At 35.0% G+C, this 16,486-nt stretch overlaps 1 protein-coding gene across 1 annotated transcript; it reads left to right on the forward strand.

Annotated features, from left to right (window-relative positions):
* The first annotated feature begins 2,691 nt into the window (after window positions 1-2,691).
* On the forward strand, window positions 2,692-6,522 carry ca15c (carbonic anhydrase XV c). Its single transcript, XM_026223165.1, has 9 exons — window positions 2,692-2,844; window positions 2,979-3,048; window positions 3,164-3,190; window positions 3,331-3,501; window positions 4,763-4,914; window positions 5,185-5,286; window positions 5,405-5,477; window positions 5,647-5,813; window positions 5,938-6,522. Exons 2-9 carry the CDS (start codon window positions 2,979-2,981, stop codon window positions 6,133-6,135), a joined length of 960 nt encoding a protein of 319 aa, XP_026078950.1. The 5' UTR covers window positions 2,692-2,844; the 3' UTR covers window positions 6,136-6,522.
* Window positions 6,523-16,486: the final 9,964 nt, after the last annotated feature.

Consider the following 16,486-nt stretch of genomic DNA (forward strand, 5'->3'; position numbering starts at 1 on the left):
CCAGAAAACACGTCAGCAGCATCGTGAACGCACTCACAACAGACCTGGAAGAGAAGACAATGCTGAATAAAGTCATAATTTTTGTTATTTTTGGACCAAAATGTATTTTCGATGCTTCAACCAATTCGAACTGACCCCTTATCTTTCTGGACTTGGACAGTATACCGTACATACATTTTCATTGGAGGGACAGAAAGCTCTCGGACTAAATCCAAAATATCTTAACCTGTGTTCAGAAGATGAACGGAGGTCTTACGGGTTTTGAACAACATGAGGTTGAGTCATTAATGAAATAATTTTCATTTTTGGGTAAACTATCCCTTTAACTTTGTTTGTTGTCATAATGCTGCAAGTTTTGTAACCCCCAATTAGTCTCGTTTTTATTCGTCTATAATATTGCATTATACATTTAATTATGGTCATCGTCACATGACCAGCATTCACGTTGTGTCTTGTCTCGTTTTCGTCACGTGATAAAGGTTTGTGGACGATGATATTTAGTCATAATTTTCATTGATGAAAGCAACACTAGTCAAGACCCCAGTGAGGACGACTTCCCTGAGATGCTTTCCGACAGTTTGTGTAGAATTTTTTTGTTTATGCGAACCGATCGTTGCAGCAGCTGTCTGGGTGGCTGGTCTCAGACGATCTTGGAGGTGAAGATGCTGGATGTGAAGGTCCTGGGCTGGTGTGGTTACACGTGGTCTGTGGTTGTGAGGCCGCTTGGATGAACTGCCAATTTCTCTGAAATGCCTTTGGAGACGGCTTATGATAGAGAAATTAACATTCAATTCAAAGTCAGCAGCTCTGGTAGACATTCCTGCAGTCATCATGCCAATTGCATGCTCCCTCAAAACCTGTGAAATCTGTGGCATTGTGCTGTGTGATAAAACTGCATATTTTAGAGTGGTCTTTTATTGTGGCCAGCCTAAGGCACACCTGTGCAATAATCATGCTGTCTAATTAGCATCTTGATATGCCACAACTGTGAGGTGGATGGATTATCTCTCATGATGAAGTGCTCACTAACACAGATTTAGACAGATTTGTGAACAATATTTGAGAGAAATAGGCCTTTTGTGTACATAGAAAAAGTCTTAGATCTTTGAGTTCAGATCATGAAAAACGGTGGCAAAAACAAAAGTTTTGTGTTTATAATTTTAAGTGTATGTTGACTGAAAAAAAAAAATGACATTGTCTTTATTTATAGAGGTAAATTATGTCACATTTCTTTTGTAAGTTTCGTCTGTGCGTGAAGACGAAACATGCGCCATTCCCCGCGCTCGCTTACTGCTCGCACCTCATGTTTGCGGCTGAATGTTCATAACTGATGGATGGACATCTATGCCCAGTTAAAACACATCAGAAACCCGATGAAAGGAAAAGAAAACGAAAGTAAAAAAAAAAAAAAAAAAAAAAAAAAAAAAACTCTAAAGTTACATAAGATATTGGTATATACTTTTCTAACATAATAGCATTTGAGGAAAATGACTTACAGTCATAAAAATAACTGTAATGTGTTCATTTAGGTCACAACAACAATGCACATCTTATACATTTTAATATATATTATAATAAATTGTAAATCATTTAGGTAAAATAAAGCCAGTGTAATATCACTTTCCTGTTAAGATTATTTATTTATTTATTTATTTATTTATGTATTCATTATAGACAATAAAAAAGAAAGAAGCATTAAACACAGGATGGATGACTCTTCCTCAAACAAACAATGACCCCAAACCACATTTTTCAAGACGCTACTCTCAAACTGGGACACCTTTATTGGAAAACTGGGACACTTAAAACACATTCAGTTGTTATTCAAGTGTAGGCCTTATAAATTAAATACAAAATAACAATATAAACAACAATATAAACAACATAATATAAACATCACTTTTTTTAAGAAGGGGTGCAGGTACAGCTAATTCAATACCCTGTCCCAATTTAACAATATGCTATTGGCAAACTGGGACAGTGTCAAAATAGCATAAAAAACCCCCAAGAAGATTAATATGAATGTGATTTTTAAAAATTCTGATTCACCATTACATCCTATAACAAAATATGTAACAATTATAAATGGTCCATGAGTTGTTTTATTTTTATAATCTTAACATGATTTACCTCAGAATGCTATGTCATTTTACTTACCATCACAGTTCACTGGAGTTCAGTGTTGATTTTTAGTAAAAAAAAACACATCCATGTAAAGATATAAATTATTAAGCTTAACTGTCCCACTTTACCCATTCTCCCACTTTACCAGCATTCACCCTATATATATTCACCCTTTTTTTAAAAAAATTTATGATAATATACTGGCAGTTAAATTTAGAATTAGCCTATATCTAATTTAATCTAATAATGGTTGTTGTTTTTTTGGGTTGTTCCACTACTAATGAATCATTGCTTTAAAAGCGCCCCGAAATTAATTAATTATTTAATTTATTGACACATTTGAAACATCGACGTCGAGTCGACGGCTAATAATAAAGTTATTTCTAATTTTGATGTCTGGTAAGGGAAAGTGCAGTGTAGTGAACTTCGTCTTCACCCTCCATCACAAGAGTTTTAGAGAATCTGACCGATGTGATGCTGAGACGTAAAAGTGCGATAAGATTAAATCAAAGGGACTGCTATGAATTTGTTAAAAAAAATCTCCTAAGATAAACGACGCCTAATGTGACGTGAGCGTTCGATAGGAATGTCGTTTATCATCAGCAGATGAACTGAAGTGACACACCCATTACAGGTGAGCAGTGAAGAGTACTAAAGGCGAGAGTGAAGCCAATAACTCATCACATTCCTCCCTGCAGACAGTTGAATCAAGTCAGAGAGGTGAGACCAGACTACACATTATATGATTGATCACATTTCTCCTGTCAAATTAAATTAATTATGCCTACTTATATGATCAAAAAAAAAGTTTTCTGCTTTTAATTTTATGATTATGATTATTATTATTAATATAGATGATTGTCTTGCTGGTCATTTTTGCTGCTCTTCTGTGTCCCACTGTCCACAGTACGGATGCTTCAGTGGGTGAGTATAACTGAAGTTGAACTTAATTTACGCAGTGAATAGTATAGTTTTATTTTGCATGCCATGTGTTTTCATTGGTTTATATATATTAATATTGTCATTTCACTGTAAACAGAATGGTGCTATCACAAGGCAGAATGCAGTAAGTGTGATTAATGCATTTTTTGCACCCTACATTGACATAACACTTGATATAAAATTGATTATAAATTGTATATATTACTTTATTAAAAACTTGTTCTGAAGTGTTTTATTTATTCATTTATTCATCTATATGAATAGATTTTACCACCTGGCCTAATATTTTCCCTGAATATTGCAATGGATCCAAGCAATCTCCCATTAATATTGTGACTGCAAGTGTTCAGGGCAACCCTAACCTGACCTCCTTTAACTTCACTGGTTTTGATGACAGCTCCACCTTCCTGTCAGTCTTAAACTCAGGAGAATCCGGTAAGGATCACTGCACACTGGGAACCTTAATTTGCTAATATTACTTGCATTTATTTCAATGCACATTTAACAGAATAACCTATAAAATAGTTGCTAAAAACTTTCAGCAGTCACTTATTCAGTGACTTCTATGAGGAATACCTACTTAGAAAACCAATCCTTAGGAAGAGGTAACAAGAAGTATCACATTAAAAAGGTTGCACAGAGAAGTTCAAAAGTGTGAGCTAGCAAAGAGATGTAGGTGATATATTGCTAGACAACAGAAGACGGTTTCATCGGGCGCAGGCGCCTGGACCTAAGTTAACTTCCGGTCTGTGTTGTGTATATCGGTCTGGCTGCGGTGCCATCTACAAACGCAGTTAAAGTCAAGGTGATGAGTAGACTGAAGTTGGGCTCAGGTGGCTGTGCTGCGGGATGTGTTTCCCATACATTTATTTATTTTTGGAGACTCGCCACAATTTTAAAACTGATCGATTTTCAAAAAGGCTTCGTTAAATAAACATGAGTAACGTAACGTTACATAACGTACTGCATGTTTAATAACAATAATTCCTTACATTTATGTTTAAATATCAAAACGAGGCACAGGTGTTTTTATATCGCTGTATTTCTGAAAGAAGACTTGCATGTTAATGCGTGATAAAGCAGCGTGTGAGCGTACCAGCTCTGCTTTGTTTACAGCTGTTACTGGGGAAAGCTCTATTTCTCGTGCTTTATGTCTATGCTTTAAAACATCTGCTGGCAAATAATGAATTAGCATTTTCATTAAGTCCGCCTGATCCACACAGAAAACACATTTTGTTTGTTATCAAAAAATATCTACTCTAGAGGGACTCGGCTGTTGTTATTGATTCTATTTGGAGTCTACCGGAAGTTAAGTTAGGTCCACAAAAGCGCTCACGCGCATTAACGTTTGTTTATGTTGATGCCGTTGAAACCGTCTATAATGGAAACTTAGACTGGCAAAAGTAGGGGTATGGTCATGGAGTGCAGATTAATCATCTGTGATGATCAGCATCAGTGTATATCATATCTTTCTTTTAACAGCTGAGTTAAGGCTGCTCTGTGCTTGCTTAAAACTCAATATGAAGATGCAATGTTGCATAAAAGCCAAACTAAATTAAGCCTGCTCTACCCACCTCTGCATCTAAAGTATGCCATTGTATTTGCAGTGTAAATACTATTTCTGCACAGCATTAAACAGTTAAGAGACTGAGAAAGCTCTTCTAAGTTTGCCGTAATACGTCCATTGTCTTCACAGTGGTGGTTAACCTGGATGATGACAAAATGTCAGTGCAAGGAGGTGGTCTTCCAGGTCTTTACAAAACTAAACAATTCCATCTCCACTGGGGTAACGGCAGCTCCTCACCTGGCTCCGAACACACCGTGGATGGCAAAAAATACCCAATGGAGGTATGAATGAATGAATTTTCCCTGTAAATGCACTGCATCATTTCAAATATTGTGATGAAATAGAACAATAATTTTGGGTTCCACAAAAATCTTTTTTTTTTTCAAAGTCTAAAGTACATTTTAAAAATCTAAATAATTTTTTTCTACTATAAAGAACCTTTTGTACTGTACAAAGGGAAGGGTCCATGGATGTTAAATGTTCTTTGTGGTACCATTGATGTCGATAAAAATCTTTATTTTTAAGTGTTTGTGTTCTTTCATGTCTCATAGCTGCACATTGTAAATGTTCATTCAAAATACAACGGGAGTGTGTCAGCTGCTCTAGCTGCCAAAGACAGCTCAGCATTGGCTGTTCTTGGTTTCTTCATTGAGGTGAGCATGACATTACCTGAATGAAATGCAAACCTAAAAGAATATTCATGGCTTAGTTGTGTGCAAACACAGGCTTTTTATTTATTTTATTACTATTATTTTTTTATTTAACCACAAGGGAACCAATGAAGTGAACAAAACAAAAAGCTGGGATATCCTAACATCCTTTTTGACAAGCATCCCCAATTCAGGTGAAAAAAATGTCTTTTTTTTTTTTTTTTTTGAGTGAATACTTAAACATTGGTGTATCTGGTTAATCTCTATTTCACCAATATAATTTAACAACACATTAACACATAACTAAAGAGAGCCAAGTAGTTTTATGACACCCTACTGATTTTATTTTATTTGTATATTTAGGTGATACAACCACAGATATCATGAATCAAATCACACTGAACAGTCTGATTGAAGGTGTGGACAGGACTAAATATTACCGTTATCAAGGCTCCCTAACTACACCCAGCTGTAATGAAGCTGTGGTTTGGACCGTGTTTAAAGAGCCCGTCAAAGTTAGTCACAATTTTGTAAGTAAAGGCAATTCTATGGTACAGTAATTCATAAAAATCATATTCGTCTATTACTGGGTGACAACTTTTACATATTCTGAGTTAAAAAAAGTCACCCTATTCATTTTATTTCTCCAAACAGATCAACCGCTTCAGCACTACTGTCTTTTTCAAAGATCCAGATGCTTCAGTTCTGATCACCAACAGCTTCAGAGGAGTTCAGCCCTTGAATGGTAGAGTTGTGACATCTCAGGTGGAACAAACAGCAGCTTCATCAGCGGCCACATCCACTTTATCTGTTATCACAGTACTCCTCTTGTCCAGTTTGTGTTGGATATAGAAATACGCTTTGTGCACATTTATGAAATGATTTAATTTATTGCACTACATGGTGTACATTTTGATTTGCATTTGATCATGACTGAGGATATCTGTAAATATAGATTTGTATCCCTTGTGATTGTTGTTACATGGGAAAAAATAAGATGTAAGTTAGAAGTTTATGACAAATAGCTGTTCCTTTTTCAACCAAATGTGTTTCTATTTCTATATATTTTTAAAAGCAAATGTTGTTATCTGTGATGATAATAAGTTTTTAGATGTATTACGCTGCTCATGCTTTATATGAAGCTTCTGTGTCATATTCAATATCGGATAATTCAGTAGTATTTAAAATGATTTGTTTTTAAATTGTAAAACCTGATTTGCTTTAAATTTAGTTATTACATTTAAAATAATAAATGTTTGTGGTTTAATAACAAAATGTCTCCAAATTATTTCTGTTTATGTACCGTATATGAGGGTCCAATGACCAATCAAAATGTTTGTAATTATATGTACTTATATACAGTACCATTCATTCAGTACTCTATCATACACTTTTTATGTGTATGTGTATACACACACACACACAAACACACACTACCACTCAAAAGTTACACTTTTTTATGTTTTTGAAAGTAGTATTTTATGCTCAAGGCTTTTTGAATAAAATTTGAATAAAAAATATACTAATATCTAGAATCTCTATTAGGAGTGTGGTTTAAAATGGTTTAAATTCTGTTTAACTGTTTTGGTGTATTATGGAACCCACAGGCCACTTATGACACTGGAAAACCAGAGAGCTTTAAGACCTTAACATCTACTTGTCAAAAATCACCATTATTTTTAATTTTAAAATATCAAGTTTCAGGCAGCAAATGTGGCACATACTTGCCAAATTGTATCTTTGGGTATTATGTTCTACTGTTTTTTATTTTTTTATTTTTGTTACTGCCCCCCACCTTCTTAATTGCTTCTGTGAAAAGAGCTATACAAATAAGTGACTTCCAATGCTCTTCCTTCAGCTCAGGTGATTAAAATATGCATTAACTCAATATATCAATATACGATCTTATTCCTGGAGTGGACAGAACTAAATATGACTGTTATCTTGGTTCTTTGACCACACCAAACTGCAATGAAGGTGTGGTGTGGACCATCTTTAAAGACCCCATCAAAGTCAACTGTGATTTGGTAAGTATGGGGGAAAGCTTATTTAGCAGAGTTGGTAACCGCTGAAGTACATTTTCCTTCCTACAGCAGTAAAGTTTTGAAGTGTTCCAGTATCTCTGGTTTACGGTGCCTGTAAGGTGACTTGTTCGGTTTACTTAGTTTTGTCATGGCCATGACATAATAACTCGTGGGAACGTGATAATATGTCGTGGCCACGAGATCATTTTGTCGAGGTAACGACATCCCGAAATTGAAGCAAAAAACAAAACAAAAAATAATATAAACGAAAAAAATAAAATAAATAGGCTATTAATAATAATAATGTACACATATTACGGGGAAAGACTCAATATTTTATTATGCACTTTATGTAATATTTATTTATGATAAACTTCATTTGAATGCTGACGATCGCATGTAATGCAGCCCGGTAGCCAAAGCATATGGTTAATATAATAATTACTTAATTCAAGATAAAATATTAATGAATCCATCTCTGATAATCCCGGGGTTACTATGGTCACGCAGGTTTGTTTACGCATTAAACTCGTGGCCATGAGAAAAAAATATCGTTCTCTCAACATAAGAAGTCGAGGCCATGAGAAATGGATGTTGTTTCCTCAACATAGCATCTCGAGGCCACGACATAAGGATGTCGTTACCTCGACAAAATGATCTCGTGGCCACGACATCATATGACGTTCCCACGAGTTATTATGTTGTGGCCACGCCAAAACTAATTAAACCGAACAAGTCATCTTAAGGGCACCGTACTGGTTTAATAGTTTTAAACCATTCTATTCCCGCCTCTCACTATTAGATTAACCAGTTCAATACAAGTGTTTACATCAACAAGACGACCAACTCTCACCTAATGGTGCACACGTTCAGGTGTGTTCAGCCGGTCATCAGCAGGATTGTGACCTCACAGGTGGCTGGTACCAGAGCTACTAGTCCTGTTTCCCAAACAGCATTTGACTTGGAAACGGATGCATACTGGTAGGATTGTAGTGTGAGGTTGGTAATGTTATGGCACAAGTTAAGTGTTTTAAAAAAAAATTATAATCATAATAATTTAAGAATGATACTTGTTCCATAAACTTATCATGTAATGGCCCGTGCAGATCTTGAATAAAATCGTTAAAGGCATCCTGCTTGTTCATGCATTAATTTTAATAGCATCCAAAACTACTTTTAACATGTTATCGCCTTTTATACAACTTAAGATCACTGTTTGGTGCGTGCATGCTAATTGTTGTATTGTGGTGTTTTTGAAATTCATGTTTGTGCACTTGATTTGGACATAAGACTATCATCAGTTTTGCACTTCAGAATGAAACTAAGCTTTTTAATTTGTATTGTAGTTCCTTAAAGGTAACGTGCCATCATTTGAGTGTAGAAGGGAGCTCAAGTTGAATTGAAGTTTTGTTAGGCAGAAAAGAATGTCTCAGATTAAGTGATTGAGGTGTTTTGTTGCTGGATGTAATAATGGACACGGCAGTCATCATTTACAGCATTTAAAGCAACATGAACTAGAATTGCTTGCAAAAAACAGCCATTTTGATGGTAAAAAGCTGTTTTTTACTCTTCCATTGAGAAATTAACATAAAAATGTTATAGACTTTTCATTAAGACCCCAAAGAATAATCATCTGTATCAAATTGGCATCCGATTACCCCTTATAGTTGAGAAACTTATGCTGAAGTACACTCCAGTTTATCAATATGTTTTAGAGACCCGATACGTGGACTGATACGTTTCTTCAGACCTTTTTGTTTACTTTTGCAACTCGGATGAAAATAACAACAAAACAAGTTTAGTTGTTGGTTCTAATAAAACAAATGTGTTCAAAAACAACTTGTATGTCTCTTCTTCAGTAAAAAAAACAGAATGCAAAACAAAAGCTTAGGGTTCCACCTAGTGGTAAACTTAAAGGAAGAATTTACACGAAAAAGCTTAAGCCAAATTTAAACATGCTAAAAACATAATTATTCTGCTAAGAGTATATTTATTTGAATCCAGTTCAGTATTTTTCTTGTACTTTTGAGAACGGCATTAACAGTCTCCATTACATCATTTTTAACTTTTATTTATAGAATCTAAAGCATTTTGGTTTCATGTGTGAACCACAGGTTCTACTGAACCTCACAAACAAAAAAAGCCAAGGGCAGTATGACCAGAACATAACAGAGCTCCAAAAAGCAGATGACGGAAACGACACGGTACACAAGCTGCTGTGACCACTGCAAGACACATCTGCCCACAAATACAATAATAAAATCATGTCATTTTATAATGAGTCATGGTACTCTGTGGAACAAATTACAATCAAACTATTCCAGTAAATGTAATTATAATTCTTTGGTCATCATTTAAGTAATGCTGATTAATCCTGAATTGGTTGTGTTGGGATGTCATTGTAAAGACGTACCATTCAGTATTTCCAGTACACTAGAAGTGTCATGACCGATTTTATCAGGAGTGTGTTTCACACACTCACAGATTTTTGGTAATTTTATAGTCTATTTTTTCTCTCTCCACCATGGTTTCCCAAGGATGGATATGCCCTTGTTATTCAGTCAACTTCATCCTCTTTTTATCTATCCAGAACATAAGCTGATGAGAGTTCATGAGAGCTACGGGCCTGCCAGACAAGTGTTCGCACATGTTGTTTGACATTTTTTTCATGAGAATTTTTGATGAATACAAATATGAAATCATTCAAGAAATTGGTAAATGAGACCCAGTGTCTTGGCAGAATTCTTTTCGATTTCTTGCAAGGTTACTAATTATGTTGCATTGCCACATTTAATGGAAGTTGCTTTAGTTTCCTTATGTTATTTGTTTCACCTTCAGAATGACTCACAGGATTTTTTTGTTTACATTGGAGAAGCTTTGGGGAAAACACTGTTTCTTAGCCCTAAAATTGTTTGCATGCAATAACAAAACACCATAATAAAGGTAAAGATCATGGGGTGCAGTACTTGTAAACTTCACGGCCGAGCAAATCCAAGGCTACTTTGCACCAATACACAGATTCTGTTTTGTTATTTTGTCTTCTGTCACAAGTTGGTTGGAAAGCAAGGAGAAAGCTGAGGCAATGATTTATATGAAAACGGTAAGATGATACAGGACAAAAAAAAAAAAAAAAAAGTGAAAATATCAACAAATCAGTAACTTAAGCGACTAAGTACACAGGGACTAAAAACAGGTAAAGTAAAAGAACTCAATGAACCAAAACAGCATGTGACACTACCATTCTTTCCAGTAGGCACAAGTTGGCACTCTACAGAAAACAAAGTTTAAGTTTTGAGGAAGTGGGGATCATTGGAACAGGAAACCACCAGAGTATTAATATACAGGCATCTGTCCCCACATCTCACTGAGAGAAGATGCGGGAACGCTTTTTTTTTTCCACCTATACATTTGTTCCTCTTCCTTGACTTCCTTCCCTTCCCTTACTGTATAGGGTATGCCCTTTTCCATTGTCTTTCATGCAAATTACCATCTGGCCCAAAAAGAACGCTCCAGGTCTAGGACAGTGTAGATGATGTGGGGAAAATTGTATAACACGCTACAGTACAACAGCTATGTTTCTCCCCTCCACCATGTTTCAAGTTTATGTGTGTAGACCAGGGTTATCCGACCCTGCTCCTGGAGAGCTATATTCCTGCAGACTTTTGTTGAACATATGAAGCAGAGTCACTCCTTTAGTCAAAATCGAAGGTTCAAGGGTCTGTCCATACAAACTTCCCTGGTCCAATCATAAAGTGCAACTGGCAGCAGGGATTCCCCCCAAGGAGAAGTGCTTAGGGAAATTCCAGAGTGAGTATCTAAAAGCAAAGTGAAACTCTAGTAAAACAAAATGCATTTGAAGTATAATTATGTCAACATGTACAGTAAAGAATGGTTCAAAACCCCTGTTTATTTTGTACTTGTATCTGTCAGTCTGAGACGTCATTGCCATTGCTTATTGATTAAGCTTAAATTTCATTGCACTACAACACCACTGTCTGAAGTGGAAACAGTTCAAATTCAATAACATGCAATTGACTTTCTTTTTATAATTATGCACATATATAATGTAAAATGTTAAAATTGAATTACTCCATATATACTGTAGATGCCTCTTTTTTACGTTAGAGCCCCTGCCTCCGAGAAACTCTCTGCATGTCCGTGATGTTCATTATTTGAACAATTTATTGTCATTGCACAATTTGTACAATGCGATTCATTTGCAAGTCCTTGTGGTAAAAAACATACAAAAGAAAGTTTTATAAATACAACAAACAATACACCACGGAAGACAGAAGATGTGTATAGATCTATTGCACATTCATAAATATTGCAGTTTCCTAGTGTTTGAAAAGGTCCTTTGTGTAATTTATGCATTTCATTCTCCAATTGCACTTGGATAAAAACTGTTCTTAAGCCTGGAGGTGTGGGCCTGTATATAACGCCTCCCAGAAATATATAATAATAATAAATATATAACGCCTCCCAGAATATAACGCAGCAAAGTGATCAGGATGTTTCCTGGTTATAAACAGTCTTTAATTATGCGGCCATGCGACAAGCATTTGGCTCTCTCTCTCTCTATATATAGGTTAATATTTTCAGATTAATTTAAATCTTTTTTAAAAAATGTGTAATTGGTTCTAGGCTAGCTAGAGCGGGAAAACAAACAAAAGAGAAATGCTGTGGAGATGTTTTTTTCTCTGATGATGACTGCCGCATGACCATAGACTGTAAATAAAATAGTGCATGACAGAGACAAGGAACAGCGCAACTGTGTAGCTCATAAAAAGTGAACTCGTGGTGAAAGTGTACTACTACAGCTACTGTATACATGCCAGGTGTTCTCCTGACAAAATAATGTAATGTCTCATAATTAATGAGAAGGCCCTACTCGAAGCTGCCAGATCAGACCAAAAATATAAATTCAAGATGCACTGAGTAAGAACGCATTTAATCGTTCTAGTCTTCCCTTACGAAAAAGAAGTATACTTCAAGTTCATTTTATGAAGTATTTTAAGTAATGTTCTAGTATATTTTTAAGTATACTTTATGTAGTAAGTATACTAATATCAATGTGCATTCGTAGTAAACTTGCAAGTGTACTTTTTCAATTGGTGTCAAGGATCCGGTACTTCGGTACAAATATTTTTTAAACGTCACGGTACCAGATTTTCTCAAACCCAGTACTTGATGCGCGTGGATGCCTGAAGTGCATGCAGTTGGTCTTCTAGAGAGCCACAGAGCTTCTCTTAAACCAGAGACAGTAGACAGACTTGTGTTCTTAGCTAAAAACTTGTAAAAAAAAATACTTATCCTGGTTTAATTATTTTTCCCAGTTTGTTTATTATTTAAATGCAAATGCAATCATATCGAGATACATATTGAATATCGTAAAAAATTGGACAATATTGAGATACATTTTTTTTTTATAATTGTGTAATAGTGTAATAATGACAAAAATGTATAACAAAATTACTAAAGCTTTAATTAGAATTCAAATGAAAACATAAAATACAACAATAAAAACAAATTTAAAATATTACCAAAATATTAATATCAATGTCAGTAAAATAAAATAAAATAATACTCAAACAACACCGTAACACTGTAAGTATAACAAAAATATCAAATGCTTATAATAAACACAAGTAATCATAATAGACTATTTGTTTGTTAAAGGGATGTAATCGCCCCTATGTCTTTAACTTTCTTTATGAAATACAAAAGAAGCTATTTTCAAAATGTCAGGGTAGACATGTTGTTTTTGACCCACTGGCTTTCATTGTATGGACAAAAACTGTGTGTTTTGGAGAACAAAAACAGTTTTAGAGTGACATAAACAGGAGTAAATTTCTGAATGCACATGCTCTTTTAGAAATCATACTAGTGCATCAGAACTCTCCCCCGACTGTCTCTTCTGTCTCGGCTGATTTTATGTATAATCTTACAGAAGAAGATATATATATATATATATATATATATATATATATATATATATATATATACAGTATTGTTCAAAATAATAGCAGTACAATGTGACTAACCAGAATAATCAAGGTTTTTAGTATATTTTTTATTGCTACGTGGCAAACAAGTTACCAGTAGGTTCAGTAGATTGTCAGAAAACAAACAAGACCCAGCATTCATGATATGCACGCTCTTAAGGCTGTGCAATTGGGTAATTAGTTGAAAGGGGTGTGTTCAAAAAAATAGCAGTGTCTACCTTTGACTGTACAAACTCAAAACTATTTTGTACAAACATTTTTTTTTTCTGGGATTTAGCAATCCTGTGAATCACTAAACTAATATTTAGTTGTATGACCACAGTTTTTTAAAACTGCTTGACATCTGTGTGGCATGGAGTCAACCAACTTGTGGCACCTCTCAGCTGTTATTCCACTCCATGATTCTTTAACACAATTCCACATTTCTTGGTTTTGCTTCAGAAACAGCATTTTTGATATCACCCCACAAGTTCTCAATTGGATTAAGGTCTGGAGATTGGGCTGGCCACTCCATAACATTAATTTTGTTGGTTTGGAACCAAGACTTTGCCCGTTTACTAGTGTGTTTTGGGTCATTGTCTTGTTGGAACAACCATTTCAAGGGCATGTCCTCTTCAGCATAGGGCAACATGACCTCTTCAAGTATTTTAACATATGCAAACTGATCCATGATCCCTGGTATGCGATAAATAGGCCCAACACCATAGTAGGAGAAACATGCCCATATCATGATGCTTGCACCTCCATGCTTCACTGTCTTCACTGTGTACTGTGGCTTGAATTCAGAGTTTGGGGGTCGTCTCACAAACTGCCTGTGGCCCTTGGACCCAAAAAGAACAATTTTACTCTCATCAGTCCACAAAATGTTCCTCCATTTCTCTTTAGGCCAGTTGATGTGTTCTTTGGCAAATTGTAACCTCTTCTGCACATGCCTTTTTTTTAACAGAGGGACTTTGCGGGGGATTCTTGAAAATAGATTAGCTTCACACAGACGTCTTCTAACTGTCACAGTACTTACAGGTAACTCCAGACTGTCTTTGATCATCCTGGAGGTGATCATTGGCTGAGCCTTTGCCATTCTGGTTATTCTTCTATCCATTTTGATGGTTGTCTTCCGTTTTCTTCCACGTCTCTCTGGTTTTGCTCTCCATTTTAAGGCATTGGAGATCATTTTAGCTCAACAGCCTATCATTTTTTGCACCTCTTTATAGGTTTTCCCCTCTCTAATCAACTTTTTAATCAAAGTACGCTGTTCTTCTGAACAATGTCTTGAACGACCCATTTTCCTCAGCTTTCAAATGCATGTTCAACAAGTGTTGGCTTCATCCTTAAATAGGGGCCACCTGATTCACACCTGTTTCTTCACAAAATTGATGACCTCGGTGATTGAATGCCACACTGCTATTTTTTTGAACACACCCCTTTCAACTAATTCAACTAATTGCCCAATTGCACAGCCTTAAGAGCGTGCATATCATGAATGCTGGGTCTCATTTGTTTTCTGAGAATCTACTGAACCTACTGGTAACTTGTTTGCCACGTAGCAATAAAAAAATATACGAAAAACCTTGATTATTCTGGTTAGTCACATTGTACTGCTATTATTTTGAACAATACTGTATATACTTTCATTGTGTATCTTCCATTTCTTTCTTTTGGTTTAGTTAAATCGGAGAAGCTCACACACAGGGATCTCTCAGTCAGCCGGTATTCTGGAACTTATGATGAAGAATGTTTAGAATACTAAACAGCCTTTTTTATTTCCTCTTCTCTGTGTTTTCTTCTGAACTTTGCCCATGTTCTTTTACAATTGTTTTGTGTGCACAAACAAATGATTACTGCAAAACATTTTTTCTCTAAATTAATTAGGTAACCATCATTTCCAGGTGACAGTATGATGACAGAGGTCCATCTAATGTGTGTCTAGGTGAACTCTGAAAATTCCAGTTCTAATGACATTGACTGATGAAGTGTCAGAAGACAACCACTCACATGCGACACTGAAAACACTAAAACAAAGTCTGAGCAGGGTTATTATAGCTAACTAAAAATAAAAGCAAAAACAAAAATGTTTCCCAAGACATTATAATGTGTTCTTTGGACTTCACTGACAGACTGACGTTCTGAGGTTCTTTTTTTTTTTTTTATCTCCATTTTATGTTGCAATTACTCTGCTTATTGTACATATCAAATATGAGACATTTATATCAGTAGTCTCATATTCATAATTGTGACCACAAAGTCTGTTTACAGTGTCTATCATTGGAACATGTTTAAATCTGCCATTGTCTGTGTGTGTGCATATAAACAGTACACATAGAGAAAGTGTGTGATATATACATACATAGATACATCACACGTATATTACTTTTACTTTCTGCACAACTCTGTATCCATTGGATTGATTTTAAAAACTTGAAATTTGCACCAAACATACATTCCTGTAGGAAAATAATTTCAGCTCCCACGTTCCCACGTTAAATTTTCATTTGGTTTAACTTGATGTATTAAATTAACTAAAAACTGCAAAGCTGAATATATATATACACATACACACAATAATAAAAACTACATATACGTATTTTAAAAAGAAAAATACAAAAATAAAAACTAATTAGAAATAAGAAAACTATGATAGTATTTTAGTGAAAATGTTTTTAATGTCTGATATTTTAAGATTTTTTTTTTTTTATCTTCACACATTTTCTATGTATCTGAACATTGGATGCATCACATGATTTTGAATTGCAGGAAAAAAAAGAGTTTTTTTTTTTTATAATAGTATGTTTTGTTTTTGTTTTTCAAAGAAATAGTAATGCAATAGTACTTTCACATCATGAATTATGTTCTTTGAATGAGGCTTTTTCGTAATTATAATATCAGTAGGATTGCATCACTTCTTTCAATTGCATTTGTATGAATAAAAAATAAAATAAATTATTAAAAAAAAAAAAAAAAAAAAAAAATCTAAGTAGGTTCCTTATCTTTATCAAAATGTCCAAGCAAAATTAGTTCCAGGCCTTGTGTATTTATGCAATGACCCCTACACAAGCTGAAGTAGTAAACCTCTGCTGTGTGTTAATGCCTCCATGTGGATCCTACTTGTCATCACAGCTAGAGATCATAAGAACTACATACAGCATGGGTCAACAACCTTTTGGGCATGAAGTGCAA

This window comes from Carassius auratus, chromosome 37, assembly GCF_003368295.1.
Source record: "Carassius auratus strain Wakin chromosome 37, ASM336829v1, whole genome shotgun sequence".
Classification (NCBI taxonomy): domain Eukaryota; kingdom Metazoa; phylum Chordata; class Actinopteri; order Cypriniformes; family Cyprinidae; genus Carassius; species Carassius auratus.

Excerpts from the sequence above, each read along its gene's own strand:
- ca15c (XM_026223165.1), top strand. The coding sequence starts at position 2,979 with ATGATTGTCTTGCTGGTCATTTTTGCTGCTCTTCTGTGTCCCACTGTC. Across the intron at positions 4,915-5,184 it reads GCAAAAAATACCCAATGGAG|CTGCACATTGTAAATGTTCA; the intron begins GTATGAATGAAT and ends CATGTCTCATAG. Across the intron at positions 5,287-5,404 it reads TTCTTGGTTTCTTCATTGAG|GGAACCAATGAAGTGAACAA; the intron begins GTGAGCATGACA and ends TTTAACCACAAG.